This window comes from Megachile rotundata, chromosome 13 (assembly GCF_050947335.1).
Source record: "Megachile rotundata isolate GNS110a chromosome 13, iyMegRotu1, whole genome shotgun sequence".
Taxonomy (NCBI): Eukaryota; Metazoa; Arthropoda; class Insecta; order Hymenoptera; family Megachilidae; genus Megachile; species Megachile rotundata.
Genome location: NC_134995.1, coordinates 11,695,007 through 11,721,120, shown reverse-complemented (window position 1 = coordinate 11,721,120; position 26,114 = coordinate 11,695,007). Strand labels below are relative to the sequence as shown.

Below are 26,114 nucleotides of genomic sequence, written 5' to 3'. Positions count from 1 at the left end.
ATTATTCCTATTATTATCAATATTATTACACATATTACTACTTTTATCATCATTATCCTTATTATTCTTATTATTATCAATATTATTACGCATATTACGACTACTATCGTCGCTGGAACTGTAATTATCCTTACTACTCTTATTTTTATCAATATTATTACGAATATTACTACTTTTATCCCCATTATCCTTATCATTCTTATTATTATCAATATTATTACGCATATTACTACTTTTATCATCATTATCCGTATTATTCTTGTTATTAACAATATTATTACGCATATTACGACTACTATCATCTCTGGAACTGCAATTATCCTTACTACTTCTATTCTTATCAACATTATTACGCATATTACTACTTTTATCCTCATTATCCTTATCATTCTTATTATTATCAATATTATTACGCATATTACTACTTTTATCCCCATTATCCTTATCATTCTTATTATTATCAATATTATTACGCATATTACTACTTTCATCATCATTAACCTTATTATTCTTATTATTATCAATATTATTACGCATATTACGACTACTATCGTCGCTGGAACTGTAATTATCCTTACTACTCTTATTTTTATCAATATTATTACGCATATTACTACTTTTATCATCATTATCCGTATTACTCTTATTATTAACAATATTATTACGCATATTACGACTACTATCATCTCTGGAACTGCAATTATCCTTACTACTTCTATTCTTATCAATATTGTTACGCATATTACTACTTTTATTAACATTATCCTTATTATTCCTATTATTATCAATATTATTACACATATTACTACTTTTATCATCATTATCCTTATTATTCTTATTATTATCAATATTATTACGCATATTACGACTACTATCGTCGCTGGAACTGCAATTATCCTTACTACTTCTATTCTTATCAATATTGTTACGCATATTACTACTTTTATCATCATTATCCGTATTACTCTTATTATTAACAATATTATTACGCATATTACGACTACTATCATCTCTGGAACTGCAATTATCCTTACTACTTCTATTCTTATCAATATTGTTACGCATATTACTACTTTTATTAACATTATCCTTATTATTCCTATTATTATCAATATTATTACACATATTACTACTTTTATCATCATTATCCTTATTATTCTTATTATTATCAATATTATTACGCATATTACGACTACTATCGTCGCTGGAACTGTAATTATCCTTACTACTCTTATTTTTATCAATATTATTACGAATATTACTACTTTTATCCCCATTATCCTTATCATTCTTATTATTATCAATATTATTACGCATATTACTACTTTTATCATCATTATCCGTATTATTCTTGTTATTAACAATATTATTACGCATATTACGACTACTATCATCTCTGGAACTGCAATTATCCTTACTACTTCTATTCTTATCAACATTATTACGCATATTACTACTTTTATCCTCATTATCCTTATCATTCTTATTATTATCAATATTATTACGCATATTACTACTTTTATCCCCATTATCCTTATCATTCTTATTATTATCAATATTATTACGCATATTACTACTTTCATCATCATTAACCTTATTATTCTTATTATTATCAATATTATTACGCATATTACGACTACTATCGTCGCTGGAACTGTAATTATCCTTACTACTCTTATTTTTATCAATATTATTACGCATATTACTACTTTTATCATCATTATCCGTATTACTCTTATTATTAACAATATTATTACGCATATTACGACTACTATCATCTCTGGAACTGCAATTATCCTTACTACTTCTATTCTTATCAATATTGTTACGCATATTACTACTTTTATTAACATTATCCTTATTATTCCTATTATTATCAATATTATTACACATATTACTACTTTTATCATCATTATCCTTATTATTCTTATTATTATCAATATTATTACGCATATTACGACTACTATCGTCGCTGGAACTGCAATTATCCTTACTACTTCTATTCTTATCAATATTGTTACGCATATTACTACTTTTATCATCATTATCCGTATTACTCTTATTATTAACAATATTATTACGCATATTACGACTACTATCATCTCTGGAACTGCAATTATCCTTACTACTTCTATTCTTATCAATATTGTTACGCATATTACTACTTTTATTAACATTATCCTTATTATTCCTATTATTATCAATATTATTACACATATTACTACTTTTATCATCATTATCCTTATTATTCTTATTATTATCAATATTATTACGCATATTACGACTACTATCGTCGCTGGAACTGCAATTATCCTTACTACTTCTATTCTTATCAATATTGTTACGCATATTACTACTTTTATCATCATTATCCGTATTACTCTTATTATTAACAATATTATTACGCATATTACGACTACTATCATCTCTGGAACTGCAATTATCCTTACTACTTCTATTCTTATCAATATTGTTACGCATATTACTACTTTTATTAACATTATCCTTATTATTCCTATTATTATCAATATTATTACACATATTACTACTTTTATCATCATTATCCTTATTATTCTTATTATTATCAATATTATTACGCATATTACGACTACTATCGTCGCTGGAACTGTAATTATCCTTACTACTCTTATTTTTATCAATATTATTACGCATATTACGACTACTATCATCTCTGGAACTGCAATTATCCTTACTACTTCTATTCTTATCAACATTATTACGCATATTACTACTTTTATCCTCATTATCCTTATCATTCTTATTATTATCAATATTATTACGCATATTACTACTTTTATCATCATTATCCTTATCATTCTTATTATTATCAATATTATTACGCATATTACTACTTTCATCATCATTAACCTTATTATTCTTATTATCATCAATATTATTACGCACATTAGGACTACTATCGTCGCTGGAACTGTAATTATCCTTACTACTTCTATTCTTATCAACATTATTACGCATATTACTACTTTTATCCTCATTATCCTTATCATTCTTATTATTATCAATATTATTACGCATATTACTACTTTTATCCCCATTATCCTTATCATTCTTATTATTATCAATATTATTACACATATTACTACTTTTATCATCATTATCCTTATTATTCCTATTATTATCAATAATTTTACGCATATCACGACTACTATCATCGTAGGAACTGTAATCATCCTCACTACTCTTATTATTATCAATATTCGTTTATATTAGGTTAGGTCAGGCCCCAAGATCAGGTCACATTATGTTAGGTCATATTAGGTTAGGCCAGGGCCCAAGGTTAGGTCAGATTAGGTTAGGTCAGGGCCTAAGGTTAGGTCATATTAGGTTAGGCCAGGGCCCAAGGTTAGGTCAGATTAGGTTAGGTCAGGGCCCAAGGTTAGGTCAGATTAGGTTAGGTCAGGGCCCAAGGTTAGGTCAGATTAGGTTAGGCCAGGGCCCAAGGTTAGGTCAGATTAGGTTAGGTCAGGGCCCAAGGTTAGGTCAGATTAGGTTAGGTCAGGGCCCAAGGTTAGGTCAGATTAGGTTAGGTCAGGGCCCAAGGTTAGGTCAGATTAGGTTAGGTCAGGGCCCAAGGTTAGGTCAGATTAGGTTAGGTCAGGGCCCAAGGTTAGGTCAGATTAGGTTAGGTCAGGGCCCAAGGTTAGGTCAGATTAGGTTAGGTCAGGGCCCAAGGTTAGGTCAGATTAGGTTAGGTCAGGGCCCAAGGTTAGGTCAGATTAGGTTAGGTCAGGGCCCAAGGTTAGGTCAGATTAGGTTAGGTCAGGGCCCAAGGTTAGGTCAGATTAGGTTAGGTCAGGGCCCAAGGTTAGGTCAGATTAGGTTAGGTCAGGGCCCAAGGTTAGGTCAGATTAGGTTAGGTCAGGGCCTAAGGTTAGGTCATATTAGGTTAGGTCAGGGCCCAAGGTTAGGTCATATTAGGTTAGGTCAGGGCCCAAGGTTAGGTCAGATTAGGTTAGGTCAGGGTAGGTTAGGTAGGTTAGGTTATAGTGTATAGTGTATAGTGTATAGTGTATAGTGTATAGTGTATAGTGTATAGTGTATAGTGTATAGTGTATAGTGTATAGTGTATAGTGTATAGTGTATAGTGTATAGTGTATAGTGTATAGTGTATAGTGTATAGTGTATAGTGTATAGTGTATAGTGTACAGTGTATAGTGTACAGTGTATAGTGTATAGTGTACAGTGTATAGTGTATAGTATATAGTATAGTATAGTATATAGTATAGTATAGTATATAGTGTATAGTATAGTATAGTATATAGTGTATAGTATAGTATAGTATAGCATAGCATAGTATAGTATAGTATATAGTATAGTATAGTATAGTATAGTATAGTGTATAGTGTATAGTGTATAGTGTATAGTGTATAGTGTATAGTGTATAGTGTATAGTGTATAGTGTATAGTGTATAGTGTATAGTGTATAGTGTATAGTGTATAGTGTATAGTGTATAGTGTATAGTGTATAGTGTATAGTGTATAGTGTATAGTGTATAGTGTATAGTGTATAGTGTATAGTGTATAGTGTATAGTGTATAGTGTATAGTGTATAGTGTATAGTGTACAGTGTATAGTGTACAGTGTATAGTGTATAGTGTACAGTGTATAGTGTATAGTGTATAGTATAGTATAGTATATAGTATAGTATAGTATATAGTGTATAGTATAGTATAGTATATAGTGTATAGTATAGTATAGTATAGCATAGCATAGTATAGTATAGTATATAGTATAGTATAGTATAGTATAGTATAGTATATAGTATAGTATAGTATAGTATAGTGTATAGTGTATAGTGTATAGTGTATAGTGTATAGTATGGTATATAGTGTATAGTATAGTATATAGTATAGTATAGTATAGTATATAGTGTATAGTATAGTATAGTATAGTATAGTATATAGTGTATAGTATAGTATAGTATATAGTATATAGCGTATAGTATAGTATAGTATATAGTATATAGTATATAGTGTATAGTGTATAGTGTATAGTGTATAGTGTATAGTGTATAGTGTATAGTGTATAGTGTATAGTGTATAGTGTATAGTGTATAGTGTATAGTGTATAGTGTACAGTGTATAGTGTACAGTGTATAGTGTATAGTGTACAGTGTATAGTGTATAGTGTATAGTATAGTATAGTATATAGTATAGTATAGTATATAGTGTATAGTATAGTATAGTATATAGTGTATAGTATAGTATAGTATAGCATAGCATAGTATAGTATAGTATATAGTATAGTATAGTATAGTATAGTATAGTATATAGTATAGTATAGTATAGTATAGTGTATAGTGTATAGTGTATAGTGTATAGTGTATAGTATGGTATATAGTGTATAGTATAGTATATAGTATAGTATAGTATAGTATATAGTGTATAGTATAGTATAGTATAGTATATAGTGTATAGTATAGTATAGTATATAGTATATAGCGTATAGTATAGTATAGTATATAGTATATAGTATATAGTGTATAGTGTATAGTGTATAGTGTATAGTGTATAGTGTATAGTGTATAGTGTATAGTGTATAGTGTATAGTGTATAGTGTATAGTGTATAGTGTATAGTGTACAGTGTATAGTGTACAGTGTATAGTGTATAGTGTACAGTGTATAGTGTATAGTGTATAGTATAGTATAGTATATAGTATAGTATAGTATATAGTATAGTATAGTATATAGTGTATAGTATAGTATAGTATATCGTGTATAGTATAGTATAGTATAGCATAGCATAGTATAGTATAGTATATAGTATAGTATAGTATAGTATAGTATAGTATAGTATATAGTATAGTATAGTATAGTATAGTGTATAGTGTATAGTGTATAGTGTATAGTGTATAGTGTATAGTATGGTATATAGTGTATAGTATAGTATATAGTATAGTATAGTATAGTATATAGTGTATAGTATAGTATAGTATAGTATATAGTGTATAGTATAGTATAGTATATAGTATATAGCGTATAGTATAGTATAGTATATAGTATATAGTATATAGTGTATAGTGTATAGTGTATAGTGTATAGTGTATAGTGTATAGTGTATAGTGTATAGTGTAGTATATAGTATAGTATAGTATAGTATAGTATATAGTGTATAGTATAGTATAGTATATAGTATAGTATAGTATAGTATAGTATAGTATAGTATAGTATAGTATAGTATAGTATAGTATAGTATAGTATATAGTGTATAGTATAGTATAGTATATAGTATAGTATAGTATAGTATAGTATAGTATAGTATAGTATAGTATAGTATAGTATAGTATATAGTATATAGTGTATAGTGTATAGTGTATAGTATAGTATAGTATATAGTATAGTATAGTATAGTATATAGTGTATAGTATAGTATAGTATATAGTATAGTATAGTATAGTATAGTATATAGTATATAGTGTATAGTGTATAGTGTATAGTGTATAGTATAGTATAGTATATAGTATAGTATAGTATAGTATAGTATATAGTGTATAGTATAGTATGGTATATAGTATAGTATAGTATAGTATATAGTGTATAGTGTATAGTGTATAGTGTATAGTGTATAGTATAGTATAGTATATAGTATAGTATAGTATAGTATAGTATATAGTGTATAGTATAGTATAGTATATAGTATAGTATAGTATAGTATATAGTGTATAGTATAGTATAGTATATAGTGTATAGTATAGTATAGTATATAGTATATAGTATAGTATAGTATATAGTATAGTATAGTATAGTATAGTATATAGTGTATAGTATAGTATAGTATAGTATATAGTGTATAGTATAGTATAGTATATAGTATAGTATAGTATAGTATATAGTGTATAGTATAGTATAGTATATAGTGTATAGTATAGTATAGTATATAGTATATAGTATAGTATAGTATATAGTATAGTATAGTATAGTATATAGTGTATAGTATAGTATAGTACAGTATATAGTGTATAGTATAGTGTAGTATAGTATAGTATAGCTGGAAGAACTGTGGAAAACGCTCCAGCACTCTGGAAACACCGAAGACACAACGACGGTGGAGAAAAGGGGCCGCACTGAGAATAACCAGAATATCCAGCATGGCGAGGGAAGGAACGCTGCGAACATTTGGAGAGCGGCCCTAAAGGGTGAAGAAAAAGGATGCAGCAACAAGCAAGACGGCGGTGGCACGGCGCGCTTTTCAAATGGCAAGAGGAGGGGAAGAAGTAAGAGGACAGCGTGAGGGAGAAGAGGTAACGGCAAGAGGAGGGAAAGAAGCAAGAGGTCAGCGAGAGGGAGAAGAGGAAGAGGAAGAGCAGGAGCAGAAGAAACGGCGAAACAAAATAGAAACGACCGATCAAACGACTCAAACCCGCAAGGGAGGAAACCGGTGTCAGCCTGGTCATAGCACCATTAGGGGGCACAAAGCGCTGACCGACTGAGCGGGGGTGAGGAGGGAGAGAGGTCAATTGAGCAAAGCACCCTTCTGATCAACTGTTGATTCAACTGGGGACCCAGTCGTCAGCCTGGTCATGGCACCATTAGGGGGCGACAATGGGGACCAAGTGGGATCGGCGGAAGAGAAGAAGGAGAAAACAAGACATGGTCGATCGAACGACTCAAACCTGCAAAGGAGGAAACCGGTGTCAGCCTGGTCATAGCACCATTAGGGGGCACAAACGGCGACCAACGGAGCGGGGGAGAGGAGGGAGAGAGATTAAACTGAGCAGAGGATCCTTCTGATCAACTGCTGATTCAACTAGGGATCCAGTCGTCAGCCTGGTCAAAGCACCATTAGGGGGCGACAATGGGGACCGAGTGGGATCGGCGGAAGAGAAGAAGGAGAAAACAAGACATGGTCGATCGAACGACTCAAACTTGCAAAGGAGGAAACCGGTGTCAGCCTGGTCATAGCACCATTAGGGGGCACAAAACGGGGACCGACTGAGCGGGGGAGAGGAGGGAGAGAGATTAAACTGAGCAGAGGATCCTTCTGATCAACTGCTGATTCAATTAGGGACCCAGTCGCCAGCCTGGCCATAGCACCATTAGGGGGCGACAATGGGGACCGAGGGGATCGGCGGGAGAGAAGAAGGAGGAAACATAAGGAAATTTGGCTGGCGCCTAAACGGCGGCAACAAATGAAAGCAGCAATAATGGCGGGCAACGCTACGAGCGACCCGAAAGCTTGGCAGACTTTTTAATCGGAAAGTACTGGAACGAGGAACTTGAACGTCAGCCTGGTCACAGCACCATTAAGGGACGGATTGAGAACCGAGGGAAAGTGCTGGAAGAGAGAAAAGAAATAAATACCGAGAGCAATGGGCTCAAGTAGCGTTGTGAAAGAGGACTGGGACGAAGTAGGAAACGCGGTAAGAGGGAACGGGGTAACAGCCGGGGTGAGGGGCACAAGCGAAAACCGAATGCAAAATCAGAGGGAAAATGAAATTAGGGTTCGGCGCAATGAGATAAGAGTAAGGGTATGCGGGATGTGCAGAAGAGAAGGAAAATAAATCTCCCCACTTAACAGCATATCACTATTTATTCATATTTATTTATTTATCTATATAATTATTTTTCATTTTTCATTATCACTCACTGATACAACATATATATACATATAAGGGTGCGGTTAGGCTTCGAAATCTGCTCACTTTGCGTTGCTTGCGGTTGCTATAAAGTAGTATAAACATGGGAATAATAAGCGTCGCACAGACAGAAACCTAGGGGATGAAGCAGGGAAAGAGCAAACTGGAAAGCGGGAGTGGGGGGGGGGGGGCGGAGGGAAGCAAATAAGGAAACAAGGAATAACTATAGAAAGGAGTAAATACAAGATACTCAGGAGTCATAATACGGAGATAAGATAACAGTCAGGAACAGTGTTGCGGGGGCGGGGGGCGCGGGGGTGGGGGCGGGAAACGAGAATATAGCTGAAACGAACAGAGCTAGACTTACCCTAGAAGAAACAGATATAGGACAACTAGAAAGCATAGTATAGAAACAACAATAGCAGGCAGAATACCGCCTGCGGGGGGCGGGGGCGGAAATAACGAATATAGCTTAGCGAACAGAGTTAGACTTACCCTACATACTTACCTTTAATACCAAGTCGACAGCGACAAACATAGGTGCGAAATGGTGGGGAGAGGTCGCGGTTTCTTGCCGTATGTTCTCGCCCACCGAGAGGAGGCGCCGGGTGGACGTTACAAGTTCAGCTGGAGATCGGTGCTGCACGCACGGGAGTCTCCCCTAGTTCTTGACGTGCCTCTCGGGCCAAATCTCTTTGGTTGAGGGCATCCATTCCTCACACATGGAACACATACGCGAGGGGGATGGGGGGAGAGTTCTCTTTCACAACAGCGAGCGATGGCCTAGTCCAGGTACACTATGCCTCACCCGGTAAGGAAGCCTGGCGGGTTGCCGCCAACCCCTGCTTTGCGGGGGCGGGAGACAGTTTTAGTGAGTAGGCCGTGGAAACCGTCCCTCTTCTAGGGGCGCCGGAAGCGGGAGTCTCACACTATCTGGGCTATCTTCCCAGGTGTCCGTTACTGGATTTCTGTCTTCCTTAAACAAAAAAAAAAAAAAAAAAAAGGTACCCAGACCTAACCTGATATAACCTAACCCTAGGGTCGGACCTAACCTTTTCCAACCTAACCGGTTAGGTTGGATTAGGTTAGGTCTGGGCCGAAGGTTAGGTCAGATGAGGTTAGGTCACGGTGGGTTAGGTAGGTTAGGTACCCAGACCTAACCTAATGCAACCTAACCCTAGGGTCCGACCTAACCTTTTCCAACCTAACCCCAGGGACCGACCTATCCTGATACAACCTAACCGGTTAGGTCGGAATAGGGTAGGGGAGGGTAGGTTATATCGGAAAAGGTAATAATAATAATAATAATAGTTGCAACGATAATAAAAGTAGTAATATGGGTAATAATATTGATAATAGTAAGAATAATAAGGATAATAATAATAAACGTAGTAATATGCTTTATAATATTGATAATAATATTGATAATAATATAAATAATAAGGTTAATGATGATAAAAGTAGTAATATGCGAATAATATTGATAAAAATAGGAGTAGTAAGGATAATTACAGTTCCAGCGACGATAGTAGTCGTAATATGCGTAATAATAATGATAATAACAAGAATAATAAGGTTAATGATGATAAAAGTAGTGATATGCGTAATAATTTTGATAAAAATAAGAGTAGTAAGGATAATTACAGTTGAAGCGATGATAATAGTCGTAATATCGGTAATAATATTGATAATAATTAGAATAATAAGCATAATAATAATAGTTGTAACGATAATAAAAGTAGTAATATGGGTAGTGATATCGGTTCAATTGATGATAATACGAATAGTAAGGATAATAATTATAGTTCCACGATAATAGTAATAGTAACATGGGGAATGATATATTTTAGGTCTCCAGACCTAATATATAGTATATATATATATATAGTATAATATATATATTATACTATACTATATATAGTATACTATATATACTATACATAATATATACTATACTATATATAATAATATATATAATATATATAATATATACTATACTATATATACTAGTATACTATATATACTATATAGTATATATATATATATATATATACACTATATATATATACACTCACACTATATATATATATATATATATATATATATATAGTTGTATAGTTTTATACAGTCATATATATAACTCACCTAACCCAGCCTAATGTAATCTAACCCAACCTATACATTCATAGTTTACAGTGCAATTATTAGAATTTTTGAAAAATTATGTAGGATCATTAAGGTGCCCTCATCAGTCACCACTGCGTGTACCGGCTAGGTACGGCATTGGAAGCAAGCTGTGACGTCAGCTGACGCATGCGCGTAAAGCTCGCGCGCGCGATAAAATCTCATGACTGCCCAACACTGCCATCTAGTGATCAAATTCAGAAACAACAATTTACTTTTCTTTTCAAGATTAGAATTTTTGGAACGAATAGAATATTTTACAACCTTAATTAAATTGAAATACCATCATAATTCGTAAAAAGCACCAGATGGAAAATTGCAGAAATTAGTGAGTCTCAAAACGCTGAGACCATTACTCTCAGAACGATGTTACGCTATATAGCGTCGATAAAGTATCGACTGCGGGTTACTAACAAACCGATCGAGTAATATCGAAAACATCTTACATACGCATCAACAAGTGAATTTAAATAAATTCATAATTTCACGCCACTCTACGAGAAGGAACAAATATTTGTTACTTAATTGAAGTTAGTTGCACTCTCATGTTCGAACTTACAATTACGTTACTCTAAGTAGTATATCAACTATTCTATAAAGCAACCTTCATAGATAAGGTATATACAATTGATTGATCATTTTGTGTATGTATCCATAGCAACTAAAGCAATTGAACTCTGACAAAAAGGAGATTCTTCGACACGGTATTTTCTTTTGGTATCATGGATACAAATGATTCAGATGATCGTGTTGCAAAAAGTGAGAAAAAATCATTACTCGAAAAATATGATATACCGGTAGAGCATCTTTCTTACGAATACATTTCCGAATGCAGAGATGTAAAGAAATTGGAGCGGATAGTAACTATACTTCGGTAAGTATCAATTCGGCGGGGTTTTCAACCTTACTCAATTTCGTTTAATATGACGATTCATTTTACAGTATAATAATATATAATAAATACATAATGTATAAATACCAAATAATAAGACTAAGTAATAAATATGGTGAATATAGTATGTATTTAATTTTTACTTTTAAATGAATTGTTAATTTCAGTTCCGGTCAAGAGGGATATTATCCGGATTTAACGAAATGCGCGGAGGAACGTTTAACTCTTCTCAACCCAACAAGTATAATATTAAGAAAATCCGAGCCTATTCTCAGACGAAACATGTTAGATCCCAGTAAATGTACAGAAATCGACAAAGACATCAGTGCCTGGATGTCTGAAATGCAATCTCGGGAAAAAGATTTGGAGGAAGGAAAAGCTACCTTGATGGATCCTCTTCCTCAACCGGAAATCAGACAATTTAAAGAAGTATATCAATCAGCATGACAAATAAAATATTTTTATTTTAACTCAACATGACAAATAAAAATACTATTTTTTTTTTATTTTTTTCAGCCTGATCAGAAATCTGTAGCAATAAATTCAAAGAATACTAACAAAAGTAAACGAATTTCTTCGTGCGACTATGATGCCTGGGATAAGTACGATGTCGATACCGAATTAAATAAAATAGATATACGGGACGAACAGCAACGAATCGACGCTAAGAGATTTCAGCGGAAACAGAACGAAATAGCTGAGAAAAAAAGACTCGAAAAAAATACACTCATTGACAAAAGTACAAAATTTTTTAATTACAACTAGAATATTTTTTTATAAAATCCGATGTAGTAAAATAGAGTAAGGAGAATAATCATCATAAGTAGAGAATAAAATTTTAAATTTATAATTTTATTAGCATCATTGACCGGTACTGAATTGAACGTGATGGCAGAGCAAGAGAAAGAAAAAGGAAACGAAGCGTTTAGAGCTGGCGATTACGAAGAAGCTCTGGAGCATTATAACTCGAGTATAAAAATGAATTCGAATATAACTGCGTACAATAATCGTGCAATGACGTGTAAGAAAATTCATCGTTTAATCCAGGGATTCCTTTATAGGCCGAGCTCCGCTCGCGAATAGTACATTATTTTTTACGTTCCGAAGTTCCAATTAAGGACTTAAAGATTTCTAAAGTTCCAAGATTCTGTTGGTCAAAGGTCCCAACTTCAAAATTGTCAAGATTTCTAAAGTTCCTTTTCCACACTTTGGGAATCTCTGGTTTAATTAATTTCACCAAACGATTGTATCTATCTATTTACAATATATATTTCTTTAGATATTAAACTGCAACGTTACAAAGATGCGCTCAACGACTGCAACGTAGTACTCGGCATAGAACATAACAACGTCAAAGCTATACTTCGTCGTGCAGTGTCTTTGGAACATCTCGAAAAATCGTCACAGGTATAGAAACAATACATCGTTAAATATTGTATAGTTATTAAAGATAATGTTTAGGCGTTAGTAGATTACGAGGCTGTTTTGAAATTGGAACCCACCAATACAATGGCGATAGCTGGAGTGAAGAAGTTAAGAAAACCTTGTGAATCTAGAAAAGTAAGGTATGGTAAAAAGAATATATTTTCTAGCTGGAACTGTATGTTTATGCTTGATACTTGCAGAATAGCAATAGAGGAAGAAACGGATGACAGGGATGAAAAATTGAAATCTTGTAAAAGCGAGCAGTTGAAAGAAAGAATGAATTTAGAGAAGAACATATGTTTCTGCGATAGAGCGCCAGGTCCTTCTCAAAATTTAGTACCCAGACCGCACATAAAAGCGGACTACTGTCTCGAAAACGAAAAGAAGATCAAAAATAATATTCCGAAAAAATCTGAAACTGACTATAGTAATAACATAGCGAGACCAATTAAAACTCTGGATTCGAATAATCGTTCTAATATACAGATAAAGAACGATTCGTATCAAACAACAAAGCCGAGATCAATTTTTTCTTGCACGACGCCTTCTAAACGTGCTAATTCAGTTCTTATCAAAGAAATACCTAAAGAATCTAGCGATAGTAATTCCAGTAACGTAAAAAGTAATTCAAACCAGATAAATAAGCCTAAAATGATCAAGGATAATAACAAACGCGATAAAAAGAAGATAAGCGAATCAAATATTAGAGATCTAAACAAAAATTTTGAGGAAAATTTTAATATGAATAGAAAACATCACACGAAATGGTCGCCGGGAAAAATAAAAGTAGCCGATAAGTATACGAATAAAACTAGTAAAGAGGAGAAATGCGTTCCAAAGGTTCGTGCTTATTAATACTATAAAAAAATTCTTACTTAATACGAATTCTTTTCAGACTTTTAATAACATCGAAAATGCTTACGACTTTATGCGCGCATGGAAGTCACTAAAAAATGATACCGACTTAAAAGTACATGCTCAGTTACTGCGTTCGTTGAATGTCGATAAATTAAGTTCAGGTATATATTTTAAAGAAACTTGAAATTTCTAAGTTCGTAAATTTTGTAACACAAGATTTTACAGTTTTAGGAAATGAACTGGACGGTGATACGTTTAGCACAATTTTGCATTGTTTAGAACAACATTTTTGCTCAACCAACGACACTGAGATACTTAATAAGTTTTTAAAATCATTCAGTCAAGTAAAACGTTTTTCCATTATAAATATGTTTATGAACGCCGAAGACAAACAAGGTATATATTGAATGTTTTAAATTGTACGTTCAAAAGTAGACTGGGTAACGATTACTTTTATTTTACAGCGGTAAAAAATATACTGAACTTCTTGGAAGAGCATGGAACATCAGAGATTTCGTCTTTACGACAAATTTATTGCATCTGAGAATAGTATACATGTTCTTGAATTTTGTAACAACAAGTATCAATTTTATTCACACCTGTAATGCTAAGAAAATGCCCTATAAGTTAATGATTTAATTTGATATATAACAATAAGCAATATACACGTATTCCATTTATTTGAAGAAAAATGTTATTTGATTGAGTAAACATTCAGAATGTGCTTGTTTCCCAATTAAACTAGATTTATTTGGTGACATTCGATAATCTCACTAGATGATGAGATATTCATTCTACATATTTTATGATCTATGGTACTCCGCATGCGCTCTGATAATTGTATGATCGTGATATGGGGAACGTATACCTATCAGATACTTTTATGATTTTTTATTCTTGCTGATTGCAGCACATCCTGTTAATTAGTCCGAGTATCTATTTCCCATACATTTTCCGAATATCTGGCAAAAATTTACTTCATTTTATACACTTGCAACCTTACTGTCACTCCCTGCTCGTCCATTTTTTTCTACCATGTATACGACCATGATAGCAGAAATAAGATGTAGATGGGCATCATTAATGTAGAAATTACCATAGGGTTTATTTCTATCGATAATATTATCGATAATATCGAAATGCAATTACTGTTTATTATTCAAACCTAATTATTTTTGTTTGGAAAAGAATTGAATCATATTTTATAATCTAGGAAAGAATGAATGAATTCAAGTTCTAAAAGTGTTCATTAGATACACCTTGGTGATTCTAACGAAATTTTTAATGATATCGATATGTGATCTATCGATATATCGATAAATATTGACCATCTGATTGGGCAATTTTAATTGTTAATTATTCGATCAATAATGATTTGAATCGAAAGTGGGAACGAAATCCTCAGCCTTTTTATCTTCTCACTGCTCAAAATATGAACGAAATGTTACTGGAGACCCTATATATTCCTAGCTCCATGTTTTCGATCCTCGTAGAAGGGTGGCAGCACGTATTTCCATCGAACCGAGTGCGCGCTCTGGTTCTGCTCCGACATCCGGACTCCGTGACTCTAGCGCTTCGTCAGTTGCGTACTCTTCCGTTCAAGCAGCTTGTGACATTTTTTTCTGTTACTACAAGATGTTTACTTGGATGAGCCGTGCGAATTTCGACGAGGATCCCGATAATTCCGCGTGCAAAGCCACCATGAAACTGCTAAGGAGACAACAGTAACTGAAAGGTACGTGATCCGGCGTGGTTACGGTCGGCCCGGGTATGTTTATAGCCTGCAAACTCTGACATAGCAATGGCGTACTGTCGCCGTAAAGGCCGTGCCAACAAAATTCATCTCTGCCTTATTTAGCTGTTAAGTTAACCGTGCAGCCAGCAATTCGGCCGGTCAACGATGTTTCGTATGTGGTGATATGGCTGATAGTGACAAGAACAATTTGTGATTCTCGGTGATGAAAAAAGTGGTATCCGTCGGTGATTATAGTGCCTCGGTTTTCCCCACTGTGGAATGACCGCCGATTGCCGAGCGGCACGCCATCCCGCTGTAGCTGACTGAGGTCTTTGCTGTAAAGAGATTAAATGCTATGTGAATTCGGACATCGACACGATTTTAATGTTTTTCATTAACAGCAAAACGCGCTTTTCAGCGAAACTTATCATTTTTTTTCAATGAAAAGTAATGTTACCATGGAAATTTATTATATGGCTGTGGGAATAAGCATTTGACACGTAAGGAAACGATTGATATGTTTTGTGAACGATTTATATCTGGATTATCGATGATAATTCCCGTAGAATTACAAGTTTTCATTTATAATTGCTTTTAGTTATATCTTGGTGAATGAGAAACACTCATATCTTTGCATAATGCTTCAGACTTTAGTGAATTAAAGTGATCATGATAAGGAGATATTATTATAAAATACTAGGATTTCTTTATTGAAAACTGTGTATTTACTCTATCTGCTCTGATAAAAATTGCTTCAAGTACTTGTGAGGACTAAAATTAATGTTGTGTATATTTAGAATTTTTAAAAGAGTCATTTGTTATGTTTATAAAGACACATTAATTTAGAAAGAATCATATTCATTTTTAGGAACAAGAAAAATCTCTCAGAGATCTTTGTTTAGCTAATAAGGCGGCTCAGGCCGCATCCTAATGTTCTTTTTTGATGAAATTCCATAAACAAATAGATTTGTCATGATCTTTACTTTGTTATTTTTAAAATTAAGAAATTGTAGAGTGTATCAAAATGCATCTTATTTACTCATGTTTCAAAGACAAATAATACAAGAAGGCTGAATATTGGCATATGTATCAAGGACATATGTACTCACTTGAAAAGATTAAAGAGCCAATATACAGATAATTTTATTAATATTCTAAATTTGATATAAATAGAACTATTTCTAATTGGTACACAGGACTACATAGTAACACAGGTCTAGTAGAGGTGCCATGGATGATGAAGAGCGTCTTGAGGGTGAGGAAGAAATGGACTTAGATGAAGCCTCCGATGGTGAAGATGAAGATGAAGAAACAACGGGGATTCCTGTTTCTCCAGCAAATTCTGATCAATTGCTTGGCCATTCATCAACAACTCCTGGTAATAGTAAGTGTATGCCTTTTAAATAAACTCTAATAAATTTATCAGAAGTAATTGTGGAGCAGCTTCTCAGTTACTTGGTAAATTGCATCATTATAAAAAATTGTATATCATTTCAGAGGAAGCACAAAAGTTTGTTTCTATTGCAGTAACCCCAGATGAAGCTTTTCATGATCCTTTACGGTACCAGAAATTTCCACTTCCTGGAGGTAAACCTTTGAATATTAGGCGTGGTCCAGGTAGACCTAGGAAAGAACGTCCACCTGGAGTTACACGTGGGGGAGGTACTCGTAGACCTTTTGGAAGAGGAACTACTAGGGGTAAAGGGTTAGTATAAAAGTACAGAATGTTAAATTTTGATATTTAAATATTTGCAAATTGACAAATTACAAATTTTTATTTAGTGTTGGATATGCTAGAGGTATACCACGCCGTACTAAAAGTAAAGATGACGACACACATTCAGAATCCCCAAGTCCTCTTCGTCTGGGTGAAGATACTACTCCTGATGGAGAGTCATCTAACGCTGAGAGATGCATGCCAGCACCAGAAGAACCACCATACTTTCCAGAACAATGGTACAAATATTGATACTTTATAATCTTGCATTTAAATGAATTAACAATTGTAACAAAATATTGCCATTTTTTTAGGCCTGGCAAAGTATGTGCTTTATGTAATTTGGGTGAACGAAGTCAGCTAGGTCAAGGTGAACTATTAAGATTTACCTGTCCCGAAGGTTTCACCCCTGAGAAGTCTACTAATCGTGACGATACAACTGACCACCTCGTTGATATATCTACTGGAGACAAAAGTCCCCGTGCAGCAGGTCCTGGTGCTGTGACTTGCCGTAGACAGAAGAGTCTAGCTAAGTGCAGGTATTGCTCATATTATACAATATAAGTTACTAAAAATGTGATAAAACATTTTTTTATTGATATTAACGCAATTTCATTATTTTTCATTATTAGAAATACTAGTCTAACAAATTTTACGGAACCAGTGGAGGAATTAACCATAGTGGGATATTCGGAAGAACCGGAAATAGGAACGTTATTTGAGTCAATCGGGCACTATTATGTTCATCAGTCTTGTGCAGTATGGTCAAGCAATACCCAAGAATTAACAACGGAAGTATTGAGTCCGGCAATAGTACAGGCTTCGTCGAGACGTTGTGCTTCTTGTTCTCATTATGGAGCCGGAATTCCTTGCAAAGTTAGTATTCTCTTATTTCAGTTATTACAGATTTTATATTATTTTATATTATATTATTTTTATACAGGTGGCATCGTGCAATCGTTATTTTCATTTACCATGTGCTGCAGCCTCAAGTTGCTTCCAGGATACAAAAAGCTTGTCTCTTTTTTGCAGTCAGCATCTGGGACAAGTTCCACTTTTGTGTAAGTGCTATGTGACAGTTTTTTTTTAGCTATTCAGGGTACGGATTTATATGTTATATTTTATTCTAGTGAATGGTGATGTTACTTGTATGCAGTGCTGTGGGATGGGAGATGTTTCCAACCTAGTAATGTGTTCCATCTGTGGCCAACATTACCACGGTAGTTGTGTCGGTTTGGCACTGCTGCCTGGTGTAAGGGCTGGCTGGCAATGTGTATCTTGCAGAGTATGTCAAGTGTGCCGTCAACCGGAGGATGTATCAAAAGTAATGTTGTGTGAACGTTGTGAAAAAGCGTATCATCCTAGTTGTTTACGACCAATTGTTACATCTATACCTAAATACGGTTGGAAGTGTAAGTGCTGCCGTGTATGTACAGACTGTGGTTCGCGAACACCAGGCGCCGGTCTCTCATCACGGTGGCATTCCCATTACACTGTATGTGATTCGTGTTACCAACAAAGGAACAAAGGTTTTTCGTGTCCCCTTTGTAGAAAGGCGTATCGGGCTGCTGCGTATAGAGAAATGGTTCAATGTAGTGCATGTAAAAAGTTCGTTCATGGTACCTGTGACCCTGAGGCTGATCCGTTAACCTATCAACACCGTAAAGAAGCTAAACCTGATTATGAATATATTTGTTTACACTGCAAAAATATGGCACTTGTAAAAAGGAAAGATAATATCGATGATTACGGGGGAGATTTGAGTTTAAGTGCGTCGCAAGAAAGTCTGTATGGTGATGGAGATTCGTCTGAGTTTGATTATCAAGGGGGATCAGAGGAAGCACTGTATTCCATAGGTCTTGGAAAGGGAAAACCATTCTGTGCATCTAAAATTGCAAAGAAACGATTAGGTCTTGGAGGCGGAATCATCGGACGACCAAAAGGAATTGGCAAGCTTGGATATCAAAAACGGCAGAAAATGACAGAATTCGGAAGGAAACGGGGCCCGAAGGCAAAGATGAGAGGTATCTTTGGAGTACCAGGAGTAGGACTGCAGGTAACGTTTAATTTATTAATACTTTATTTTATAGATACAGCCAGGTTATCGATAAGAAGAGGGAGCATTTATCTTAAATTACAAATTATTTATTTAATTTTTGTTATCGTTTCAGAGGCCAATGTCGGATTCATTCTCGAAGGAAGATGAACCAGGCATTGAAAACAGACTTGTGTTATGTTCGGCTAAGGATAAATTTGTATTGACTCAAGATATTTGTGTAATGTGTGGTGCGATTGGCACTGACCAAGAGGGGTGTTTAATAGCTTGTGCACAGTGTGGTCAATGTTATCATCCTTACTGCGCTAACGTCAAAGTTACTAAAGTAATATTACAAAAGGGTTGGCGGTGCCTTGATTGTACAGTATGCGAAGGTTGTGGTGAAAGGAATGACGAGGGTCGTTTGATCTTATGCGACGATTGTGATATCAGTTATCATATTTACTGTATGGATCCACCGCTGGATTATGTGCCACACGGTACTTGGAAATGCAAATGGTGTGCGCACTGTCAAACTTGTGGTTCGAACGATCCAGGATTCAACAGTAGCTGGCAAAAGAATTATACGCAGTGTGGACCCTGTGCGTCTCACACAGCCTGCATATCATGCCAGGAAGCGTACAATGAGGGAGACCTGATAATACAATGCATCCAGTGTGAGAGGTGGTTGCATTGCGCGTGTGACTCGATCAAAAGTGAGGCAGAAGCTGAAAAGTGCGCGGAAGAGGGTTATATTTGTATACTTTGTCGTCCAAGGGATGTCCCACCGCCGCATCTTTTGTCCAATCAACCTAAACCACAACCAAATAAATACCCCCGTTCTCCACCACCAACGTCACGCAGTCCAGAGTTGTACAAACCTTCCCCTCAACAATATTTGGTCGACGGTGTTTATTTGTCCGAAGCTGGTATGAATCACATCAAATCTTTAACCTCTGAACATCAACAGACGAGAAAGAAGAGAAGAAAAATGCATCCCTTGATCGACAAGGAAGCAGATATAATGGCTACGATAGAATCCGTAATTGCTGGAGGAAGTTTAGACAATTCTTTAGAAGAAAATGGAGGAAAAATAGATTTATCGAATGTTAAAGATGAGCCCACGGAGGTACTCAAAGAAGGCATGGTATGGACACCACGTGGCGACCAACCTCCACCCGAGGGTTTTAGTATTTATACAACTGAGAACGGCATACCGATCTTAAGACGTAAACGTCAGCGTAACTTACAGAAGCTAGGTATCGGGGGTTTCATCGTCAGAATAAGAGGTACTCGAAAAGACAAAGAGGAAGATGGGGATCCTGAGAAGCCATCTGATTCGACTCTCGGTGTAAACGACGATAAACCACGCAGGAAACCACAGAGAAGGAAACCAAAGACCAAACTTTCTGAATGTTTTCCTCTCTACATGCAAGAGGCATTCTTTGGCAAAGATCTTATGGATACTACCAAAGATAAGGAACTGGAAAGCAGCAGCGAATCGGATAGCGAACGAAATATATCTGGAAATGCGGACACTATTCAGTTATCTCAGGATGAATTGAAAGCAATGGAACAAGTTAAAGCTAAGCAAGAAAAAGAAGAAGAGAAAGTCCCTTCAGAAACACCTATCAAGCGGGAAGAAATGATGGATGACGATGGTAGCGACACGGAAGCTCTCGGTGATATCTTACCTATTTCAGGTGATTTACTTGACAGTGACCTCGTTAATACCATCATGAACGAGCAGGATGAAGATCTGGCGAAAGCCAGTGAAGCATTGGATGAATTAGATGACACCCCAGGTACTTCAACAAACGAGCTGACAGACATTTTGAGTCCGCATTTCAATTTAGAATCAATGGTCAGAGACACAGGTAAGTTTCATAATTATAATTTGTCTTTCAGCTTTTGTTAATACATGTTATATTTGTATCAGGTTTACCTAACATGGATAGTAAAGATATTGAAGAGATATTCAAAGGAGTTTTAACTGACGAGTCTCAAGAATCTCAAGAGTCGTCGGTTTTTCCTGTTCAAACTCAACCTCCACATCCTTCATCCACTACGACACCTCTTGTGTCTCCTTCGCCACATCCTGGTAAATATGAGTTTTCTAATACCGCCTTTGTTTTTTTACTTATGTAACTCATGTTGTAATAAATATGTAGGTATACAAACAACGATGCCTATACCAAGGCCTCAGGTACCAGGGTCACTGCCCTCTGTCGGGCAGTCGAATTTGAATTCCCCAATGAGTTTTCCACCACCGTCTCCATACCACTCAGAATATAGCAAGTACGTTTATGTTCATACATATGTGTAATACTAAATAGTGACACAGTGGACTTCACAATTAATTGTTTGTGCTGTTTTTGATTATACAGTAGCCCACAATTTAGTCCTGCTTTCTCTGAACCACCGAGTCCATGGGTCAACCCTGATGATGAGGGTAGTACGCCAACAGGCAATACCACAATCTCATACAACCAAAGAAGTAATCTTAAAATGGAAGCCGATGAAGCTTTAGGTTCAGGAGCAACTATATCTTCTGTACTTTATGCAAATATTAACCATCCAGAATGGAAGACAGAATATCCAGGTATGTATCACATGCTAGTTCACATTTATTTGTTTAAATATGAATTAAATTTATTTGCAATTTTATCTGCGCCATTTAAGCTTGGTCAGAGAGATGCAAACAAATACTGAAGAAATGGCGTGCGCTTCCAAACGACAAAAAAGCTCCGTATCTAACGTTGGCACGGGACAACAGAGCTGCAATTCGTATGAAAAAGACCCAACAGGTAGGAATAACTTCTGTAAATCTTATTAGTAATGCAGGTGATAGAGAAACGTGAATCTTTATGTGATATGTATCCATTTTCATCTTTAAAAATGTCTTGTGCTAACACACAGGTCAAACTAACAGCTTGTCCTTTGTGTCCAATACCCGTACTTAAAATTAGTCAAGTTTTATTTGTTTAATCTGTTTCGAGAAAGCTGATAATGTACAGATGAGAATATAGAAGAATTTATAGCATAACAAATTCATAAATAATTAATTAACTTACATGTATATCATATATTTTAAAAATATCATACGATGCATCGAAGTATATACATATTTTCTATATTGGACATAATATAAGATTGCTTATTCTTTACGTCAGTCATCATCATTAATGTTATTACATTATCTAATTACACAAGTATCGAAGCATATTCTCTACTTACATTACGAATTGAAATCGTCATCTTTCTAACAACGTCCATTCTCCGGTCAAATCATATTTCGTTAGAAGCGTAGATGCTAATTTGATACTCTAGGAATACCAGTTTAAGTCTAGCTTCCCTCGATAGCGGTCCTTCGAATTCCTTAGAAATCCTTTTGAAGAAATTACACTATTACCTTTGTATGATGTATTTTGGAACTATTGTAAGCCGTAAATACTATAAGTGTGTGAACGAGGCACCCCTTGAACCGACAGATATCCAAGGATATACCAAGCACGACCCCAGTCACTGCAACAAGTGCACCTACCATCATCACCAAACCTGTCACAACTATGACATCAGCTCAAGTTTCTCCAGTAGTAGCTATGGCCTCCAACCAAAGGCAGATCGGACTTTTGGCCTCGGTGGGCAGTGAAAAGACACAGGAAAAGAACGGAATGACTGTGTCTGCAACAGGAGTGACAGTGTCGACAGCTAGCAGTAATCATCATGCGGAGGTGTGTGCGGTGCAGGGACCGCCGAAGCAGCTAACATCTACTTCCCCGAGTCCTTCTCCAACATCCACGACCCCTTCTTCTTCACCCAGGCCCAGTTCTGTGAACTCTGTTAATTCCATTAACAGCCTGGCACACCAAGAGATATCCGGTAGCCAGGCTAAAGTAGCTCAGTCGCCAGCCACGCCTTGCACATCAGCAACTGCTTCTTCTTACTGCAACACGGGCGCCGGTGAAGGGCAGCATCAAACGTCACCATCCCAGCAACGTCCCACACCTGCTCACATTACGATCAGTACCAGTACTATCGCTAACAATCTGAGCATTTCTCAGTCATCCCCCACTACCAACGTTATGGTGGGGGTAGGTCCTGTTCGCCAATTATCCTCGGTAGACCACCAGATTAGAGTGCTCACCCCATCTGAAATCATGCGCACCCTTCCTTCCCTCAGCCAGGAGCACTACGATCCGCCACCCACTGCAATTATTCACACTGTACCTGTACAGTCCCCGGCTATGGTGAGCCACCTATTCTGTGCCTCTAGTGTCTTGCCTTGTGCCACGTGTCTGATCGACATTTTGTGTTCCTTATCCTTTCTTTATATTTTAGAACAGAAACATCAGAATTTGTAGTGTCTTGCAACGATCCAATTACTTTTACCATAGGTCTGAAGCATTTAATGTTCAACATGATTTATGATGTTGATGTACTTTTTAATATGCTCATTGTTTCAGACTATTGGTTTTATGTAATGAATGAATTAATGTTGCCTTTGTATATATTTATTTGGTACTTTGTTTATCTGATCAGACACTTCATTATACATATATACACATACATGTATGTGTGTAAATTTCATTGATTTTTAATTTAGACTGTATTATTATAAATGTTTTATTTCATATAGTTTATTATTATATTGAATGTGGCATGTTGAAGACAACTGGTAGCACATTTTTTTTATTCCTATTCCTGATTATTCCAAGAATTATTTTTAAATGAAATATTTTCCTTCCTGTACACCCAATAGGTATATCGCTTACAAATTGTGTTATGAGTTGTTTGTAGATATTTGTTGCAACTTAGTGTTATATCCCACGTACAGTTATATAGTTAGTGTTACTAACTTCTGTTGCTTTTTATATTTTCAGACTCTTGTACAATTAGTATTGTTAATAGCTTTTGTACTTATTATGTTTATACTGTTGTATAGTTGATTAACGCTGTTAATTTATACTTAATAACTTAATCTAATATAAGAGGTAGAAGATTTTAACGTAGTATTTTACGTAGCATAACAAATTATTTTCTTCTTTTTATTTTATTTATATATAACAAAATAGAAGTCTGATACTTTTAATACTATAATATATCTGTCTACGTACAATGGTATATGTGCATGAAACTATTATAAATTAATCTATGATGAATGTTTATGGGTGTTACGTGTGCTAAAATATATATATTTTTTTGATCAATCTTTGATTACATAATATTTATTCTAGATGGTGGCTGGTTATCATAACTGTGTTGCACATACAGAAAAATTCAGATTTTGCTAATTATATTAATATAGTAATATGCCATCATTTTATCTGAATGTTAAAAACTTTGAGTACACTTTGGCTGACTGTCAATTTGCCTTATTGTATATTTTATATTGCTTCCAAAAAAAGTGGATCATTATATTCTTCAATATTTAATACATTGATTAATTGAATATTTTAAATAAAAATACATTGCTGTGTTCAATCATACTGATTATAGCTGTGAATAACAATGATCATAAGAATATAATGATCTCTTGTATTAACCATTTTTGTCTCTAATAAAATCGTTTTTGACAGGAGCAAGAAAGACTTTCCAATAGAGATCGTTCTAGCCGAGAAGCTGAACAAGAACGTCAATGGAAACAGTTACAAGCATTGCGCCAGCAACAAGCACAGATGCAGCAACAAGTTATTCATGAACAACGTGTACACGGTATATAGCATAAAATTATACAAGCAAACTATAATGTAATTTACATTTTACTCATAATTACTGAACATTTACTTAACAGCTATTGCCAGAGTTCATAGACAAATAAGCGAAGACAATACAACTCAAATAAGTAATGACAATACTACAGGATTAACTACACAATTGCAAGTCTCTACGTCTCAGGTAAACTTTGTGATATAATTTTAAACTTGAAGGTATTTTTTTAAATACTTCACACAAATTATTTTGCAGGATGGAACTCATATGGGACCACTAGCCTCACCATCTCCTGGGTCACGCAATACGTTTGCGACACCTCCTGTAAAAGTTACACGAGGATTAGCACCTCAAAGCCCTCACCAAGGTATACCACGTTTACCGAATCAGCCATGCGCGGCCATGACTCGTCCGGTTGGAACTGTTGTTAGGCCTGGAATGCCTAATAGTTTTACCCAACCACCCTCTCCATTTTCGCCTCAAGCTCCACAATCTCCTCACGACTTCCCACAATCACCAGCTTCGTCACAATCTCAGGACCATTTTCAACGTTTCGACAATACCGACGCTTATTCTCAAGGTTCCCAGACACCCAGGTCACAGATATCTGGTACACCTTCATATTCCACGTCTCCCAGAAGCGACGTGTTCCCTCAGCCACCAGGTACACCACGGCCTATGTTTAATGCTCCTACTACGCGTCCTTCCACTCATGTATATGCACCATCTCGTACACCTGATCCATACAGTAGCCAGCCTCCTACTCCCTCACCTGCTCCAAACTATCCTTCACCGAGACCCGAATCTCGACAAGATTCGCAACAGCCTGAAGTGTTCAATCAGCAACCAGAAGTGAATAGACAATTACGCGATCTCTTGCAAAGACAGCAGTTCAGTAAGAAAATGGAGCCAGTGAGCACTACGTGGAACCAAGGTAC

General features: G+C 35.4%; 2 protein-coding genes across 6 annotated transcripts in view; both read left to right on the top strand.

Moving 5' to 3' along the window:
* The first annotated feature begins 10,765 nt into the window (after nt 1-10,765).
* Spag1 (Spag1 axonemal dynein assembly factor) lies at nt 10,766-15,044 on the top strand. The gene is made up of 10 exons (XM_012285416.2): nt 10,766-11,676; nt 11,862-12,123; nt 12,211-12,433; nt 12,554-12,715; nt 12,974-13,101; nt 13,156-13,259; nt 13,320-13,959; nt 14,015-14,138; nt 14,203-14,373; nt 14,442-15,044. The coding sequence occupies exons 1-10, from the start codon at nt 11,525-11,527 to the stop codon at nt 14,519-14,521; spliced, it is 2,046 nt and encodes a 681-aa protein (XP_012140806.2). The 5' UTR covers nt 10,766-11,524; the 3' UTR covers nt 14,522-15,044.
* A 489-nt stretch (nt 15,045-15,533) lies between these two features.
* Nucleotides 15,534-26,114, top strand: part of LOC100881339 (uncharacterized) — a 28,078-nt gene continuing 17,497 nt past the window's right edge. For 3 of the 5 annotated variants that reach the window (XM_076538606.1, XM_076538605.1, XM_076538604.1), the window contains exons 1-17: nt 15,535-15,712; nt 16,909-17,096; nt 17,210-17,417; nt 17,495-17,668; nt 17,744-17,968; nt 18,062-18,305; nt 18,373-18,490; nt 18,560-19,485; nt 19,601-21,341; nt 21,404-21,565; nt 21,636-21,762; nt 21,852-22,066; nt 22,147-22,271; nt 22,956-23,714; nt 25,044-25,179; nt 25,259-25,362; nt 25,432-26,110. In XM_076538606.1, coding sequence (XP_076394721.1) covers nt 16,943-17,096; nt 17,210-17,417; nt 17,495-17,668; nt 17,744-17,968; nt 18,062-18,305; nt 18,373-18,490; nt 18,560-19,485; nt 19,601-21,341; nt 21,404-21,565; nt 21,636-21,762; nt 21,852-22,066; nt 22,147-22,271; nt 22,956-23,714; nt 25,044-25,179; nt 25,259-25,362; nt 25,432-26,110 — 6,097 coding nt within the window. In that variant the 5' untranslated portion in view covers nt 15,535-15,712; nt 16,909-16,942. Of the gene's footprint in view, nt 15,713-16,908; nt 17,097-17,209; nt 17,418-17,494; nt 17,669-17,743; nt 17,969-18,061; nt 18,306-18,372; nt 18,491-18,559; nt 19,486-19,600; nt 21,342-21,403; nt 21,566-21,635; nt 21,763-21,851; nt 22,067-22,146; nt 22,272-22,955; nt 23,715-25,043; nt 25,180-25,258; nt 25,363-25,431; nt 26,111-26,114 lie in introns of all 5 variants that reach the window. The other 2 variants (XM_076538603.1, XM_076538607.1) reach the window with 2 other exon arrangements.